At 55.6% G+C, this 12992-nt stretch overlaps 2 protein-coding genes across 4 annotated transcripts; both read left to right on the top strand.

Moving 5' to 3' along the window:
• Positions 1-335: 335 nt before the first annotated feature.
• On the top strand, positions 336-4810 carry LOC149912053 (uncharacterized). The gene is made up of 8 exons (XM_090132803.1): positions 336-444; positions 600-661; positions 1083-1236; positions 1428-1684; positions 1885-1970; positions 2481-2575; positions 3092-3203; positions 3502-4810. Exons 1-8 carry the CDS (start codon positions 336-338, stop codon positions 4052-4054), a joined length of 1428 nt encoding a protein of 475 aa, XP_089988929.1. The 3' UTR covers positions 4055-4810.
• A 3460-nt stretch (positions 4811-8270) lies between these two features.
• On the top strand, positions 8271-12758 carry LOC149912052 (coiled-coil domain-containing protein 81-like). Of its 3 annotated transcripts, XM_090132821.1 has the most exons (6): positions 8703-9183; positions 9375-9631; positions 9832-9917; positions 10428-10522; positions 11039-11150; positions 11449-12758. In XM_090132821.1, the coding sequence occupies exons 1-6, from the start codon at positions 8904-8906 to the stop codon at positions 11999-12001; spliced, it is 1383 nt and encodes a 460-aa protein (XP_089988947.1). In that variant the 5' UTR covers positions 8703-8903; the 3' UTR covers positions 12002-12758. The 3 variants fall into 3 exon arrangements, with proteins under 3 accessions (XP_089988949.1, XP_089988948.1, XP_089988947.1); XM_090132823.1 differs by lacking the exons at positions 11039-11150; positions 11449-12758 and adding exons at positions 8271-8391; positions 8547-8608 and having other exon boundaries at positions 9030-9183; positions 9832-11017; XM_090132822.1 differs by lacking the exons at positions 11039-11150; positions 11449-12758 and having other exon boundaries at positions 8695-9183; positions 10428-11017.
• Positions 12759-12992: the final 234 nt, after the last annotated feature.

Raw genomic sequence — 12992 nt, 5'->3', positions numbered from 1 at the left:
TACTTTGGAACAGTACTTGTTTCCCTATCTCCTTCTTGAACATCACTTCAGGCAACGGCCACTAAAGGAAAACGACTAATACCGCATGGAGAGCAATGAAAAGAGAGAGAAAACAGAGAGGGGTTAGCGCTCCCACCCGGGGCGGGCAGCAGGCTGCTGGTGCCAGCGTCACAATGGGCAGCGGCCAGCACCGGCCACGCTGTCATCGCGTCGCCGTGGCGACGTTTGTGACACGGGCACCCGGGAGGGGTGTAAAGGCAGAGCACGCTGGTGGGTCCTGCATCCTGAAGGAGCATCTGGCAGAGAGCAGACGCATCTGAAGGATGAGCTCCGGCATGGCTGGCGCCAACAAGGAGCAAGCCGCTGGCAAGAGGCGGAACGGGATGAGCGAGGTCGGCCCCGCAGCGAGGCGTGCCTCCAGACCGACATGCACCGACACCGAAGGTACACGGGTCCACAGCCAGCACAGGAGCGGTGCTGCAGCCAACCTTGGCACGAGATGACACTTTCCATCTGCCACCTCGCTCCCGCCTGGCAGCGGTAGCGGTGCCGGGAAGCGGCAGATGCAGAGTGTGACCTGCTTTTCCTTTGCCCTCCAGAGCGAGTTGCCGTCTGGGATGCGGTGGCCGCCTACATACGGGAGCAGCTCCTGGTGCAGAAGGTGTGTTGGCTGTCGGGTTCCTCCTCTCCCTGTCCAGCTCAGCCTGGACTTCCTCTGAGTCTTCCCCTCCACAGAAAGCAGGAAACTGCCCCCACATTTCTCTCCTGGGCATCCCACGGGCTTCCTGCAAATCCTGCACGATCACTTGTGCTGGGCACTGTCTATCTCAGGGCTGATGCCGGTCTCTGGAAGCCTCTGGATCCCACGAGGCTGCTTCTGCCCTGCCTGCTGTGCTGCATTTGGGACGGCGAGGGGAAGGAGAGGACTGTGCAGCCCCTTCCCAAAGCCATTCCCCATGCCCTGGCTTGTGCCTCTGAACAGCGGCAGAGGGCACCTGAGCTCTGTCCCTACCTTGGACCCCTCTGGCTCTTCCTCCAGCCGTCCCATAACCCTTCACCCTTCTTTTCTCTTCCACTTGCAGGGGGTCTGGATTCCCACCTTCGGCTCCTTTGACACTGTCTCCAAAGACGTCCGGACTGAGGATGAGACCCTGACTCTGCGGTGGCCCGTGTTTCACCTGGCTACAAACCTCATAGCCACGCACCACCTCAAGGCCTGCAGGGAGTCCCTGCCAGGTAGGAGGGGGGAATCAACTTTTGTTGGCTTCATGAACAGGGCAAACGGCCATCACTTCCATTCTCAAAAGCAAACCTCCCCCTCTGAGGAGCCTGTCCAAACATGGGGCCGTTCTGGCTGATGTCCATCTAGGCAAGCACCTGTGGAAAACCACCCGTATCATCAACTCTGTCCCTCTCACATTTTTCAGTCCATAGGAAGATGGAGCCCCTGAAATACAGCAAGGCAGCCGCAGCTGCCTCTCTGAGCTGGGAGACACTCAGGACTTGCATCCAGAGCACCGTGTCTCTGCTCTCCAGCTGCCTGAAGAAAGGGGAGAACGTTGCTGTTGTCCTAAAGGACATTGGTGTGCTCCTCATTGACGGACTGACATTCCAAATGAAATTCTTCTTTGACTTCCTCGAGAAGCTATCAGGGAAAGATACATTCAGAAGAGCTGTTTTCAAGGTGAGCTGTGTGGTTTCTCCGTGGCCCAGGCACTGCCGTGACCCTTGCTGTGCCCGCACACGGCCCACCAGGACCTGGCCAGCTGCTCGGGCCGTGCAGGTGCTGTGTGCTGTCAGTTCTCCCTGCCTTGGGCTCCTCGTGTCCCCAGTGCCTCAGCCTTGATGAGGACGTTCCACATCCTCCCCATTTCTTCCCTGCAGGCCCCCTGGCTTCTGGACACGGTGGTGTCCCAGGTGGCACCGGTGGCCTCCATGGTGCTCTCTGGCTGCGCTGTCGTCTTTCCCATGTGAGTATGTTGGTGGCTGTAGCTGCTGCTTGATGCAGCTGCTCGGCTCTCATTCCATAACGCTTGTTCCTTATGTCCATGAGTGTCCTGCCCATGAGCATATGTCACAGAATCATAGAATGATTTGAGCTGGAAGGAACCCTGAAAGGACACCTAGTCCCACTCCCCTGCAGGGAACAGGGACACCTACAGCCAGATGAGGTTGCACTGAGCCTGGTCCAGCCCGACCTTGAATGCCCTTCCAGGCACCCAGCACCTCTCTGGGCAAGACGCTCTGGTGCCTGCCATCCATCTGTCAAAAACTTCTTCCTTATATCCAATCTAAATCTTCCCTCCTGCCGTTTGAAACTATTTCCCCTTTACCTATCCTGACTGGCCCTGCTAAAGACTCTAGAAAGTAGTGTGCTTCATGCAGCATGACAATGTGCCTGGGAACAGACAATCTGAGAGAGCAACAAGGATTGCTGGAGCGCTGCGTCACACTGGTCGCTGTCTTCTCCTCTCGTACAGGTTTCAAATGGAGTTTGTACCCAAACCACCGCCCGCAATAAACCGCAGGTCCTCAGGAAGCATCCATGGTCAGGAGAAACCAAAGGGCAAGAGAGGTAAAGCAGCTGTCAGCTCCTGTCCGTGGCACGGGCAACCAGCTTGAGATGGGAAATCCCTTGCTGACCATCAGCCAAGGGCTCTGACTCGTGTCAAATCTTCACGCCAACTCAGCACGGCCTCTTCCCATGAGGAATTGTTGGCCTCTCACAAACTAAGGTGCTGGGTGTGACGTGCCCTCATCCCTGGCTATGGCAGGAGGATGTGCGGATCTTAGGCCCTGCCCTTCCCTAGCAGAAGGATATGGTCCCCAAAAGCCACCCTGCCACCTCATCATCACCACCCAGCTCCTCTTTCCCAAAGCCAACGTCACTAATGCAGTCCCAAAACAGAGCTGAATTGCAGAGAGGAGGAGTGGGGCCAGGGATGGTGTCAGGGAGGGTCCGAGGGCGGTGCAGATGTCAGCAGTGGGGGAGCAGAGCGTCCCTCTCGGATGTTCTGGGAACAAGCCTGAGAGCCCCTTGTGAGTGAGCCAAAGGGTTTACGGTGAATCTCCTCTGCCTTCTCCATTCCAGTGAGATTTGCTGACACTCCAACCTATATCAAACGGTTGAGCATAGACAGCGTTGATGGAGGACACTTGAGAAGGATACGGAGCTTACTGCTGAAGGAGAGCTCCAAGGCCAGGTGAGGCTGGAGGCTCTGGGCTGGGATGTGCATGGGGGTGACCTAATGAGAGCCCATTCCCTAGCCCCAAAGGGTCAGTCACTCTTGGTGGCTGCCCAGCAGTGCTGAACGCAGCACCCACCGTGCTGGGATGGGGACGCCAGGAGCCCCGCGGCTCACAGGGCTGGCCCCTCTCCGCATCTCAGGAGAGCCACGGGGCAGCCGGCGAGCAGTCTGTGGGGAGGGCTCTCAGGCTTGCAGCATGCGGCCCCAAAGCCATCAGCCACTCACGCGGACCCCTCCCGCTCTGTCCTTTCAGTCCGCTGCCACCCATCCGGAGGGCGTCTGAAGCCCAAAAGCAGCCGCTGACCTGCCAGCTGCAGGGGGAGGCAGTAACAGCAAGCCAACAAGACCTGCGTCGAGCACCGGGAACCAAACACGTGAGCTCCCCTGATGAAGAACAGGGAGCAGGAAAAGCCCATCGTGAGGGTGCGACGCGAAAACTGCAGACAGCCAAGGGCTTAGCCCATCACATCACCTTGAGGCCAATAACATCTTTCATAAAAGATTCAAGAAGATCTTCCTCAAGGGCTGAGTCCACGGAGCCTCAAGACCAACCATCCAGGTTCCGAGTGGCATGCGACTCACTTAAACTTCTCAGGCAGAGGGCAAGGAAGATCTGGCCAGTGCAGGATGCACTGGGGCAGATGGCAGCATCACCACTTCGTGGGGAGTCCAGGCTGCCTGAGGAGTCTTCCATCACCCGACCTGGACTGCTGCCACCCATAAAAGAAGAAACGGGGTCTCCCGAGTGCCAGCCTCCAAAGACCAAACCCTCACTCTGCAGGAAGGCCACACCCTACCCACGCTGATGCGGGCATGGGGGGCCCAGGACAGACAGAGCAACAATGGAGGCTGCAAAACAGATGCGTCAATCCCATCTGCATCATATCTACTACTAAAGCAGGCTGCCCAGGGCCCCATCCAACCTGGCCTTGAACACCTCCAAGGACGGGGCTTCCACAACTGACATCTCTGGGCAGCCTGTTCCAGTATCCCACCACTCTCTCTGGAAAGAACAATCCAATCTGGCATCCAATCTTCAACTCAAAACCACTTCCCCTTGGCCTGCCATTAGCTACACCATCAAAGAGTTGACTCCCCTCCTGTTTGTAGGCTCCCTTTATGTACTGGAAGGCTGCAAGGAGGTCACCCCGCTGCCTTCCCTTCTCCAGGCCAACAAGGAGATCTAGAGTGAAATGTAGAGGGGCAAAACCATCAATAAAGCCTTATCAGGGGCCTACCCTTTAAAAACCTCCAGAACGCCTGTGACAGTGTCATTGCGCCTTTTGACGCCAGCTCTTGTGCTGGTGGAGGGAGAAAGAATTGCGAGAGGGCATCAGAGCGTCTCACGGTGCTTGGATGCCCAGGGAAATCCAGCACAGTCTCTTCTGTCTTATCTGGATCACAACTTACGGGCTTTTGGCCTGGCAGGGCCCCTTTGGCCGGCTTGGAGAGGTCTGCAAATGCAGAGCTCCATGGGCCAGCCGGCCGGCCACCTCTCGCCTGGCAGTGCTCCCCTGAACGGCCAGCCGGCTTTCGGCCTGGCCCAACTGGCCGGCCAGGAGGCTTCAGGCCTCGGAAGGCTTCCCCAGCCAGTCAGCCAGCTTCACCAGAGATTCCGGATCTCCCTCAAGGCCTGAGTGCAGCCGCTCCACGCAGCCCCAAGGCAGACCATCCAGGCTGCCACAGCTGCCTCGTGGAGCACTCCAACTGCCCAGGCAGAGCACCAAGAAGAGCAGGCCTGGCAGGCTGCCCCCAGCCGACTGGCCTTTGATCTTCATTAGGCCTTGTTCTGCTGTGGAGGACAGCTGGAAGCAATTCACTTGTCTGGCAAAGGGTGGAGCCTGGTTCCAGCCCTCCCTACCCTCATGTAGGGGCTGGCTGCCAGCTGTGAGGGCTGTCAGCATGGAGGTGTGTTCTTTGTTGGTGTTCTGTGTGCCCTGATCTTCTCGTGGCCTCCTTGTGCCCCATGCAAAGGCTCCCACTGCCCCAGGAATAGTCTCGATCCTGCATAAGGGACAGGATCTCCCTTCCAAAGGCCCGGGCATCAGGGTTTGGCCTTTCTGCTCCATAAGGCAAAGGATGCTGTTCTCAGCATCACAGCCACCAGCACAGCGCCTTTGTCTCCCTGTAATCATGGCTTCCAATTATCTGCTCTAACAAGTCCCTGGGGGCCGTGTTGGCAATGGCTCTCAGCGGGGCCCATTCATACTCCCAGAAACTTCCTTCCAACTTTATCTTCCTGAGCATTTTGTGCAATCTTCTCTCAGCACTGGAGGATGATGGACTCAGCACCAAACACCCCAAGGAGACCAGTACAACCCCGAGAGCCCTCAAGTGCTTTGTGCCTTCCTGACATCTTCCTCAAGTCTTCAGAACCTGTACAGATAGCTGGAGAGCTATCAGGAGTGCATGTAAAGTGGAAGAGCCCAAAGTACATTTAATGAGTCTATTTATTAATTTATATTTCCCCCGGCATTAATAGCACATTAAGGCAGCACTCTGCAGTCCATCTTCATCCAAGGCATCTCCTAATGAGGTTTGCTCTTTCACTGTGTGGACAGACTTTCTCCTCAGCCTCCCAAGCCCATTACTGCTCACATTGGCCCCGTGGGATTTTCATCCCTTTTCCTCACATCAGTCTTCTCTGAAATTTGCAGCTCAGTGTTGCTTTTCCTTTGCATCAACTCCCACTTGCTTTCCTCAGAGACCAGCTGCACATGGGCACAGAGGGATTCCTCCTTGTTGCCAACAAGCGGGGATAAACAGGATGCAATTGAGAGTGAAACACTCTCCTCAGCTGGATGCCATGTTCAAGCTGTCTGCCTTCCAGGGGGAATTTCGGTGCCAGAAGAACTTCTGACAGAGAAAGTACATACAAACACAAATAAGAAGTTGAGTAAAGAATTCATTAGACTTTTGAGATGGCCCAAGTTTCCAACTTATGGGAGCTCCTAGAGTAACCAGATAGCTGGGAGGTATCTGAAAGAACAAAGAGCAAAGGGAGGGGGAAATCTGGAGAGCAGTGGGAAGGGCACATGCCCACACTGCCTGCAGAAAACACGACCTTAGCCATGGTCATTTATTCAGGAGAGCTGGAAACACCTGCAGGGAGAGGGAGATGAAATACAGAGGTGAGACCAAGCAGGGCTAGCAGCTGCCTGTGTCCCAGCACCTGAATGCTTTTGTGTCCTCCAAACACAGTTCTGGAAAACAGTGACACAATAAATCTCCTCAAAGACTGGTATTTCCAATAAGGAGAGAAACCAGGCCCCAAAGCAGTTTAGAAACTGAGAGGTGTGTTGGCACATTTTCTGTGATTTGGATCTTTCTCTTCAGTTCTTTGTTCCAGTTTTACATTACATAACATCTTTCACACCTACAGCCTCAAAACAAACACACAAACAAACAAAACAACAGAAAAAAACCCATCTTTGACAGTGATAGGCCCAAGGAAAATGGTTACACACTAAAAGAGAAAATAAGATTAGATGTTAGGAGGGAATTCCTAATGTCCTTAACATCAGGTTGTGAGGCAATGGAACAGATTGCCCAGAGAAGTTGTGGATGCCCCATGCTCAAGGCAAGGTCCCATGGAGCCCTGGACAGCCTGATTTCCTGGGTGGCAACTCTGACAATGACACGGGGGTTGGAACTTGATGGGCTTGAAGGTCCCTACCAATCCAAGCTATTCAATGATTCCATCACCCGTGTGGTTCCTTTCCAGTCAGGATTCCCTGCATCCTGTTTGCTTGAGCATTCCCTGATCGCTTCCTCTTCCACCACAGGTATGTTGGAAATATCCAAATACTTTATCAGGACGGTATCTCTGATAAAGCAGATTTTATTTGCAATTGCAATGGCGGGCCTCCTGCAAGCAGGACAGCACTCAGAAAACAGCGTTACATCTTTTATTCCCTATTGCCCGATGCTTCTCTCTTTCTCCCCCAGTTCCTCATTGGCTGAATACTTTAGGTTCCCAATCTTCTCAACGCTTCACTAAACATACAAACACTGGACAAACATAGATCTCTGCTGGCTAAGTGTAAACTTCTAATTAATTAATTAACGTCTGACCCTCACTCCACACTTGGTTATTGTTTCTGGATATCTGCTTGACCTCCCTTGCATAGAGATAAGCTCGGAAGGAGGAAAGTTCTTCTTCAAACCAGTTGCCCTTTTTAGTATCTAATGCAGAAACAACATTCCATTCCCACAGACACCACAGAGTGACATCCGCTCAGAAATTGTACAAAGACAAGTGATAGCTGGCAACCTACTGCTGGGAACCTGTTTTGGCAGGGGTGGTGAACGTGGTGAACCCCCGCTGGTCCCTTCCAACCCCTACGATCCCGGGTTCTACTTTCTGTTCACAAATCTGATGTCATCCAATCCAACGTCCCGCTTTCTTAACTCAGCCGATATCCCCTCTTCGTTCCTCTTCCTTCCTTCAGGTGATCCTGCCCACAATGTCCATGTGAAATGTCTCATCCCGCTTGGAAGGCTGTGAGGAAAGCGAATCTCTGGGATCCCCCAAACAAAGCACTCCCTGCCCGGCAGGGTCGCGGGAGCCATGGAGTCATGACTGTGACACAGAGGATCAATGCCGGGTAATTTATGGAGCGTTCTAACAAGGAATCAACGACTTCCGGGCAAAACTAAGCAACTTTCTGACCACAGGTCATCAGCGTAACGGGTAGAGTACTTTGGAACAGTACTTGTTTCCCTATCTCCTTCTTGAACATCACTTCAGGCAACGGCCACTAAAGGAAAACGACTAATACCGCATGGAGAGCAATGAAAAGAGAGAGAAAACAGAGAGGGGTCAGCGCTCCCACCCGGGGCGGGCAGCAGGCTGCTGGTGCCAGCGTCACAATGGGCAGCGGCCAGCACCGGCCACGCTGTCATCGCGTCGCCGTGGCGACGTTTGTGACACGGGCACCCGGGAGGGGTGTAAAGGCAGAGCACGCTGGTGGGTCCTGCATCCTGAAGGAGCATCTGGCAGAGAGCAGACGCATCTGAAGGATGAGCTCCGGCATGGCTGGCGCCAACAAGGAGCAAGCCGCTGGCAAGAGGCGGAACGGGATGAGCGAGGTCGGCCCCGCAGCGAGGCGTGCCTCCAGACCGACATGCACCGACACCGAAGGTACACGGGTCCACAGCCAGCACAGGAGCGGTGCTGCAGCCAACCTTGGCACGAGATGACACTTTCCATCTGCCACCTCGCTCCCGCCTGGCAGCGGTAGCGGTGCCGGGAAGCGGCAGATGCAGAGTGTGACCTGCTTTTCCTTTGCCCTCCAGAGCGAGTTGCCGTCTGGGATGCGGTGGCCGCCTACGTACGGGAGCAGCTCCTGGTGCAGAAGGTGTGTTGGCTGTCGGGTTCCTCCTCTCCCTGTCCAGCTCAGCCTGGACTTCCTCTGAGTCTTCCCCTCCACAGAAAGCAGGAAACTGCCCCCACATTTCTCTCCTGGGCATCCCACGGGCTTCCTGCAAATCCTGCACGATCACTTGTGCTGGGCACTGTCTATCTCAGGGCTGATGCCGGTCTCTGGAAGCCTCTGGATCCCATGAGGCTGCTTCTGCCCTGCCTGCTGTGCTGCATTTGGGACGGCGAGGGGAAGGAGAGGACTGTGCAGCCCCTTCCCAAAGCCATTCCCCATGCCCTGGCTTGTGCCTCTGAACAGCGGCAGAGGGCTCCTGAGCTCTGTCCCTACCTTGGACCCCTCTGGCTCTTCCTCCAGCCGTCCCATAACCCTTCGCCCTTCCTTTCCCTTCCATTTGCAGGGGGTCTGGATTCCCACCTTCGGCTCCTTTGACACTGTCTCCAAAGACGTCCGGACTGAGGATGAGACCCTGACTCTGCGGTGGCCCGTGTTTCACCTGGCTACAAACCTCATAGCCACGCACCACCTCAAGGCCTGCAGGGAGTCCCTGCCAGGTAGGAGGGGGGAATCAACTTTTGTTGGCTTCATGAACAGGGCAAACGGCCATCACTTCCATTCTCAAAAGCAAACCTCCCCCTCTGAGGAGCCTGTCCAAACATGGGGCCGTTCTGGCTGATGTCCATCTAGGCAAGCACCTGTGGAAAACCACCCGTATCATCAACTCTGTCCCTCTCACATTTTTCAGTCCATAGGAAGATGGAGCCCCTGAAATACAGCAAGGCAGCCGCAGCTGCCTCTCTGAGCTGGGAGACACTCAGGACTTGCATCCAGAGCACCGTGTCTCTGCTCTCCAGCTGCCTGAAGAAAGGGGAGAACGTTGCTGTTGTCCTAAAGGACATTGGTGTGCTCCTCATTGACGGACTGACATTCCAAATGAAATTCTTCTTTGACTTCCTCGAGAAGCTATCAGGGAAAGATACATTCAGAAGAGCTGTTTTCAAGGTGAGCTGTGTGGTTTCTCCGTGGCCCAGGCACTGCCGTGACCCTTGCTGTGCCCGCACACGGCCCACCAGGACCTGGCCAGCTGCTCGGGCCGTGCAGGTGCTGTGTGCTGTCAGTTCTCCCTGCCTTGGGCTCCTCGTGTCCCCAGTGCCTCAGCCTTGATGAGGACGTTCCACATCCTCCCCATTTCTTCCCTGCAGGCCCCCTGGCTTCTGGACACGGTGGTGTCCCAGGTGGCACCGGTGGCCTCCATGGTGCTCTCTGGCTGCGCTGTCGTCTTTCCCATGTGAGTATGTTGGTGGCTGTAGCTGCTGCTTGATGCAGCTGCTCGGCTCTCATTCCATAACGCTTGTTCCTTATGTCCATGAGTGTCCTGCCCATGAGCATATGTCACAGAATCATAGAATGATTTGAGCTGGAAGGAACCCTGAAAGGACACCTAGTCCCACTCCCCTGCAGGGAACAGGGACACCTACAGCCAGATGAGGTTGCACTGAGCCTGGTCCAGCCCGACCTTGAATGCCCTTCCAGGCACCCAGCACCTCTCTGGGCAAGACGCTCTGGTGCCTGCCATCCATCTGTCAAAAACTTCTTCCTTATATCCAATCTAAATCTTCCCTCCTGCCGTTTGAAACTATTTCCCCTTTACCTATCCTGACTGGCCCTGCTAAAGACTCTAGAAAGTAGTGTGCTTCATGCAGCATGACAATGTGCCTGGGAACAGACAATCTGAGAGAGCAACAAGGATTGCTGGAGCGCTGCGTCACACTGGTCGCTGTCTTCTCCTCTCGTACAGGTTTCAAATGGAGTTTGTACCCAAACCACCGCCCGCAATAAACCGCAGGTCCTCAGGAAGCATCCATGGTCAGGAGAAACCAAAGGGCAAGAGAGGTAAAGCAGCTGTCAGCTCCTGTCCGTGGCACGGGCAACCAGCTTGAGATGGGAAATCCCTTGCTGACCATCAGCCAAGGGCTCTGACTCGTGTCAAATCTTCACGCCAACTCAGCACGGCCTCTTCCCATGAGGAATTGTTGGCCTCTCACAAACTAAGGTGCTGGGTGTGACGTGCCCTCATCCCTGGCTATGGCAGGAGGATGTGCGGATCTTAGGCCCTGCCCTTCCCTAGCAGAAGGATATGGTCCCCAAAAGCCACCCTGCCACCTCATCATCACCACCCAGCTCCTCTTTCCCAAAGCCAACGTCACTAATGCAGTCCCAAAACAGAGCTGAATTGCAGAGAGGAGGAGTGGGGCCAGGGATGGTGTCAGGGAGGGTCCGAGGGCGGTGCAGATGTCAGCAGTGGGGGAGCAGAGCGTCCCTCTCGGATGTTCTGGGAACAAGCCTGAGAGCCCCTTGTGAGTGAGCCAAAGGGTTTACGGTGAATCTCCTCTGCCTTCTCCATTCCAGTGAGATTTGCTGACACTCCAACCTATATCAAACGGTTGAGCATAGACAGCGTTGATGGAGGACACTTGAGAAGGATACGGAGCTTACTGCTGAAGGAGAGCTCCAAGGCCAGGTGAGGCTGGAGGCTCTGGGCTGGGATGTGCATGGGGGTGACCTAATGAGAGCCCATTCCCAAGCCCCAAAGGGTCAGTCACTCTTGGTGGCTGCCCAGCAGTGCTGAACGCAGCACCCACCGTGCTGGGATGGGGACGCCAGGAGCCCCGCGGCTCACAGGGCTGGCCCCTCTCCGCATCTCAGGAGAGCCACGGGGCAGCCGGCGAGCAGTCTGTGGGGAGGGCTCTCAGGCTTGCAGCATGTGGCCCCAAAGCCATCAGCCACTCACGCGGACCCCTCCCGCTCTGTCCTTTCAGTCCGCTGCCACCCATCCGGAGGGCGTCTGAAGCCCAAAAGCAGCCGCTGACCTGCCAGCTGCAGGGGGAGGCAGTAACAGCAAGCCAACAAGACCTGCGTCGAGCACCGGGAACCAAACACGTGAGCTCCCCTGATGAAGAACAGGGAGCAGGAAAAGCCCATCGTGAGGGTGCGACGCGAAAACTGCAGACAGCCAAGGGCTTAGCCCATCACATCACCTTGAGGCCAATAACATCTTTCATAAAAGATTCAAGAAGATCTTCCTCAAGGGCTGAGTCCACGGAGCCTCAAGACCAACCATCCAGGTTCCGAGTGGCATGCGACTCACTTAAACTTCTCAGGCAGAGGGCAAGGAAGATCTGGCCAGTGCAGGATGCACTGGGGCAGATGGCAGCATCACCACTTCGTGGGGAGTCCAGGCTGCCTGAGGAGTCTTCCATCACCCGACCTGGACTGCTGCCACCCATAAAAGAAGAAACGGGGTCTCCCGAGTGCCAGCCTCCAAAGACCAAACCCTCACTCTGCAGGAAGGCCACACCCTACCCACGCTGATGCGGGCATGGGGGGCCCAGGACAGACAGAGCAACAATGGAGGCTGCAAAACAGATGCGTCAATCCCATCTGCATCATATCTACTACTAAAGCAGGCTGCCCAGGGCCCCATCCAACCTGGCCTTGAACACCTCCAAGGACGGGGCTTCCACAACTGACATCTCTGGGCAGCCTGTTCCAGTATCCCACCACTCTCTCTGGAAAGAACAATCCAATCTGGCATCCAATCTTCAACTCAAAACCACTTCCCCTTGGCCTGCCATTAGCTACACCATCAAAGAGTTGACTCCCCTCCTGTTTGTAGGCTCCCTTTATGTACTGGAAGGCTGCAAGGAGGTCACCCCGCTGCCTTCCCTTCTCCAGGCCAACAAGGAGATCTAGAGTGAAATGTAGAGGGGCAAAACCATCAATAAAGCCTTATCAGGGGCCTACCCTTTAAAAACCTCCAGAACGCCTGTGACAGTGTCATTGCGCCTTTTGACGCCAGCTCTTGTGCTGGTGGAGGGAGAAAGAATTGCGAGAGGGCATCAGAGCGTCTCACGGTGCTTGGATGCCCAGGGAAATCCAGCACAGTCTCTTCTGTCTTATCTGGATCACAACTTACGGGCTTTTGGCCTGGCAGGGCCCCTTTGGCCGGCTTGGAGAGGTCTGCAAATGCAGAGCTCCATGGGCCAGCCGGCCGGCCACCTCTCGCCTGGCAGTGCTCCCCTGAACGGCCAGCCGGCTTTCGGCCTGGCCCAACTGGCCGGCCAGGAGGCTTCAGGCCTCGGAAGGCTTCCCCAGCCAGTCAGCCAGCTTCACCAGAGATTCCGGATCTCCCTCAAGGCCTGAGTGCAGCCGCTCCACGCAGCCCCAAGGCAGACCATCCAGGCTGCCACAGCTGCCTCGTGGAGCACTCCAACTGCCCAGGCAGAGCACCAAGAAGAGCAGGCCTGGCAGGCTGCCCCCAGCCGACTGGCCTTTGATCTTCATTAGGCCTTGTTCTGCTGTG

Source organism: Phasianus colchicus, unplaced genomic scaffold (genome assembly GCF_987193195.1).
Source record: "Phasianus colchicus unplaced genomic scaffold, bPhaCol1.hap1.1 HAP1_SCAFFOLD_44, whole genome shotgun sequence".
NCBI lineage: Eukaryota > Metazoa > Chordata > Aves > Galliformes > Phasianidae > Phasianus > Phasianus colchicus.
This window is presented reverse-complemented; position numbering and strand designations above follow the sequence as displayed.

Coding starts and splice junctions, on each gene's coding strand:
- LOC149912052 (XM_090132821.1), top strand. CDS start 8,904: ATGCCCTGGCTTGTGCCTCTGAACAGCGGCAGAGGGCTCCTGAGCTCT. Junction 9,184..9,374: donor CTGCAGGGAGTCCCTGCCAG/GTAGGAGGGGGG, acceptor CACATTTTTCAG/TCCATAGGAAGATGGAGCCC. Junction 10,523..11,038: donor GAAACCAAAGGGCAAGAGAG/GTAAAGCAGCTG, acceptor TCTCCATTCCAG/TGAGATTTGCTGACACTCCA.
- LOC149912053 (XM_090132803.1), top strand. CDS start 336: ATGGCTGGCGCCAACAAGGAGCAAGCCGCTGGCAAGAGGCGGAACGGG. Junction 1,237..1,427: donor CTGCAGGGAGTCCCTGCCAG/GTAGGAGGGGGG, acceptor CACATTTTTCAG/TCCATAGGAAGATGGAGCCC. Junction 3,204..3,501: donor AAGGAGAGCTCCAAGGCCAG/GTGAGGCTGGAG, acceptor CTGTCCTTTCAG/TCCGCTGCCACCCATCCGGA.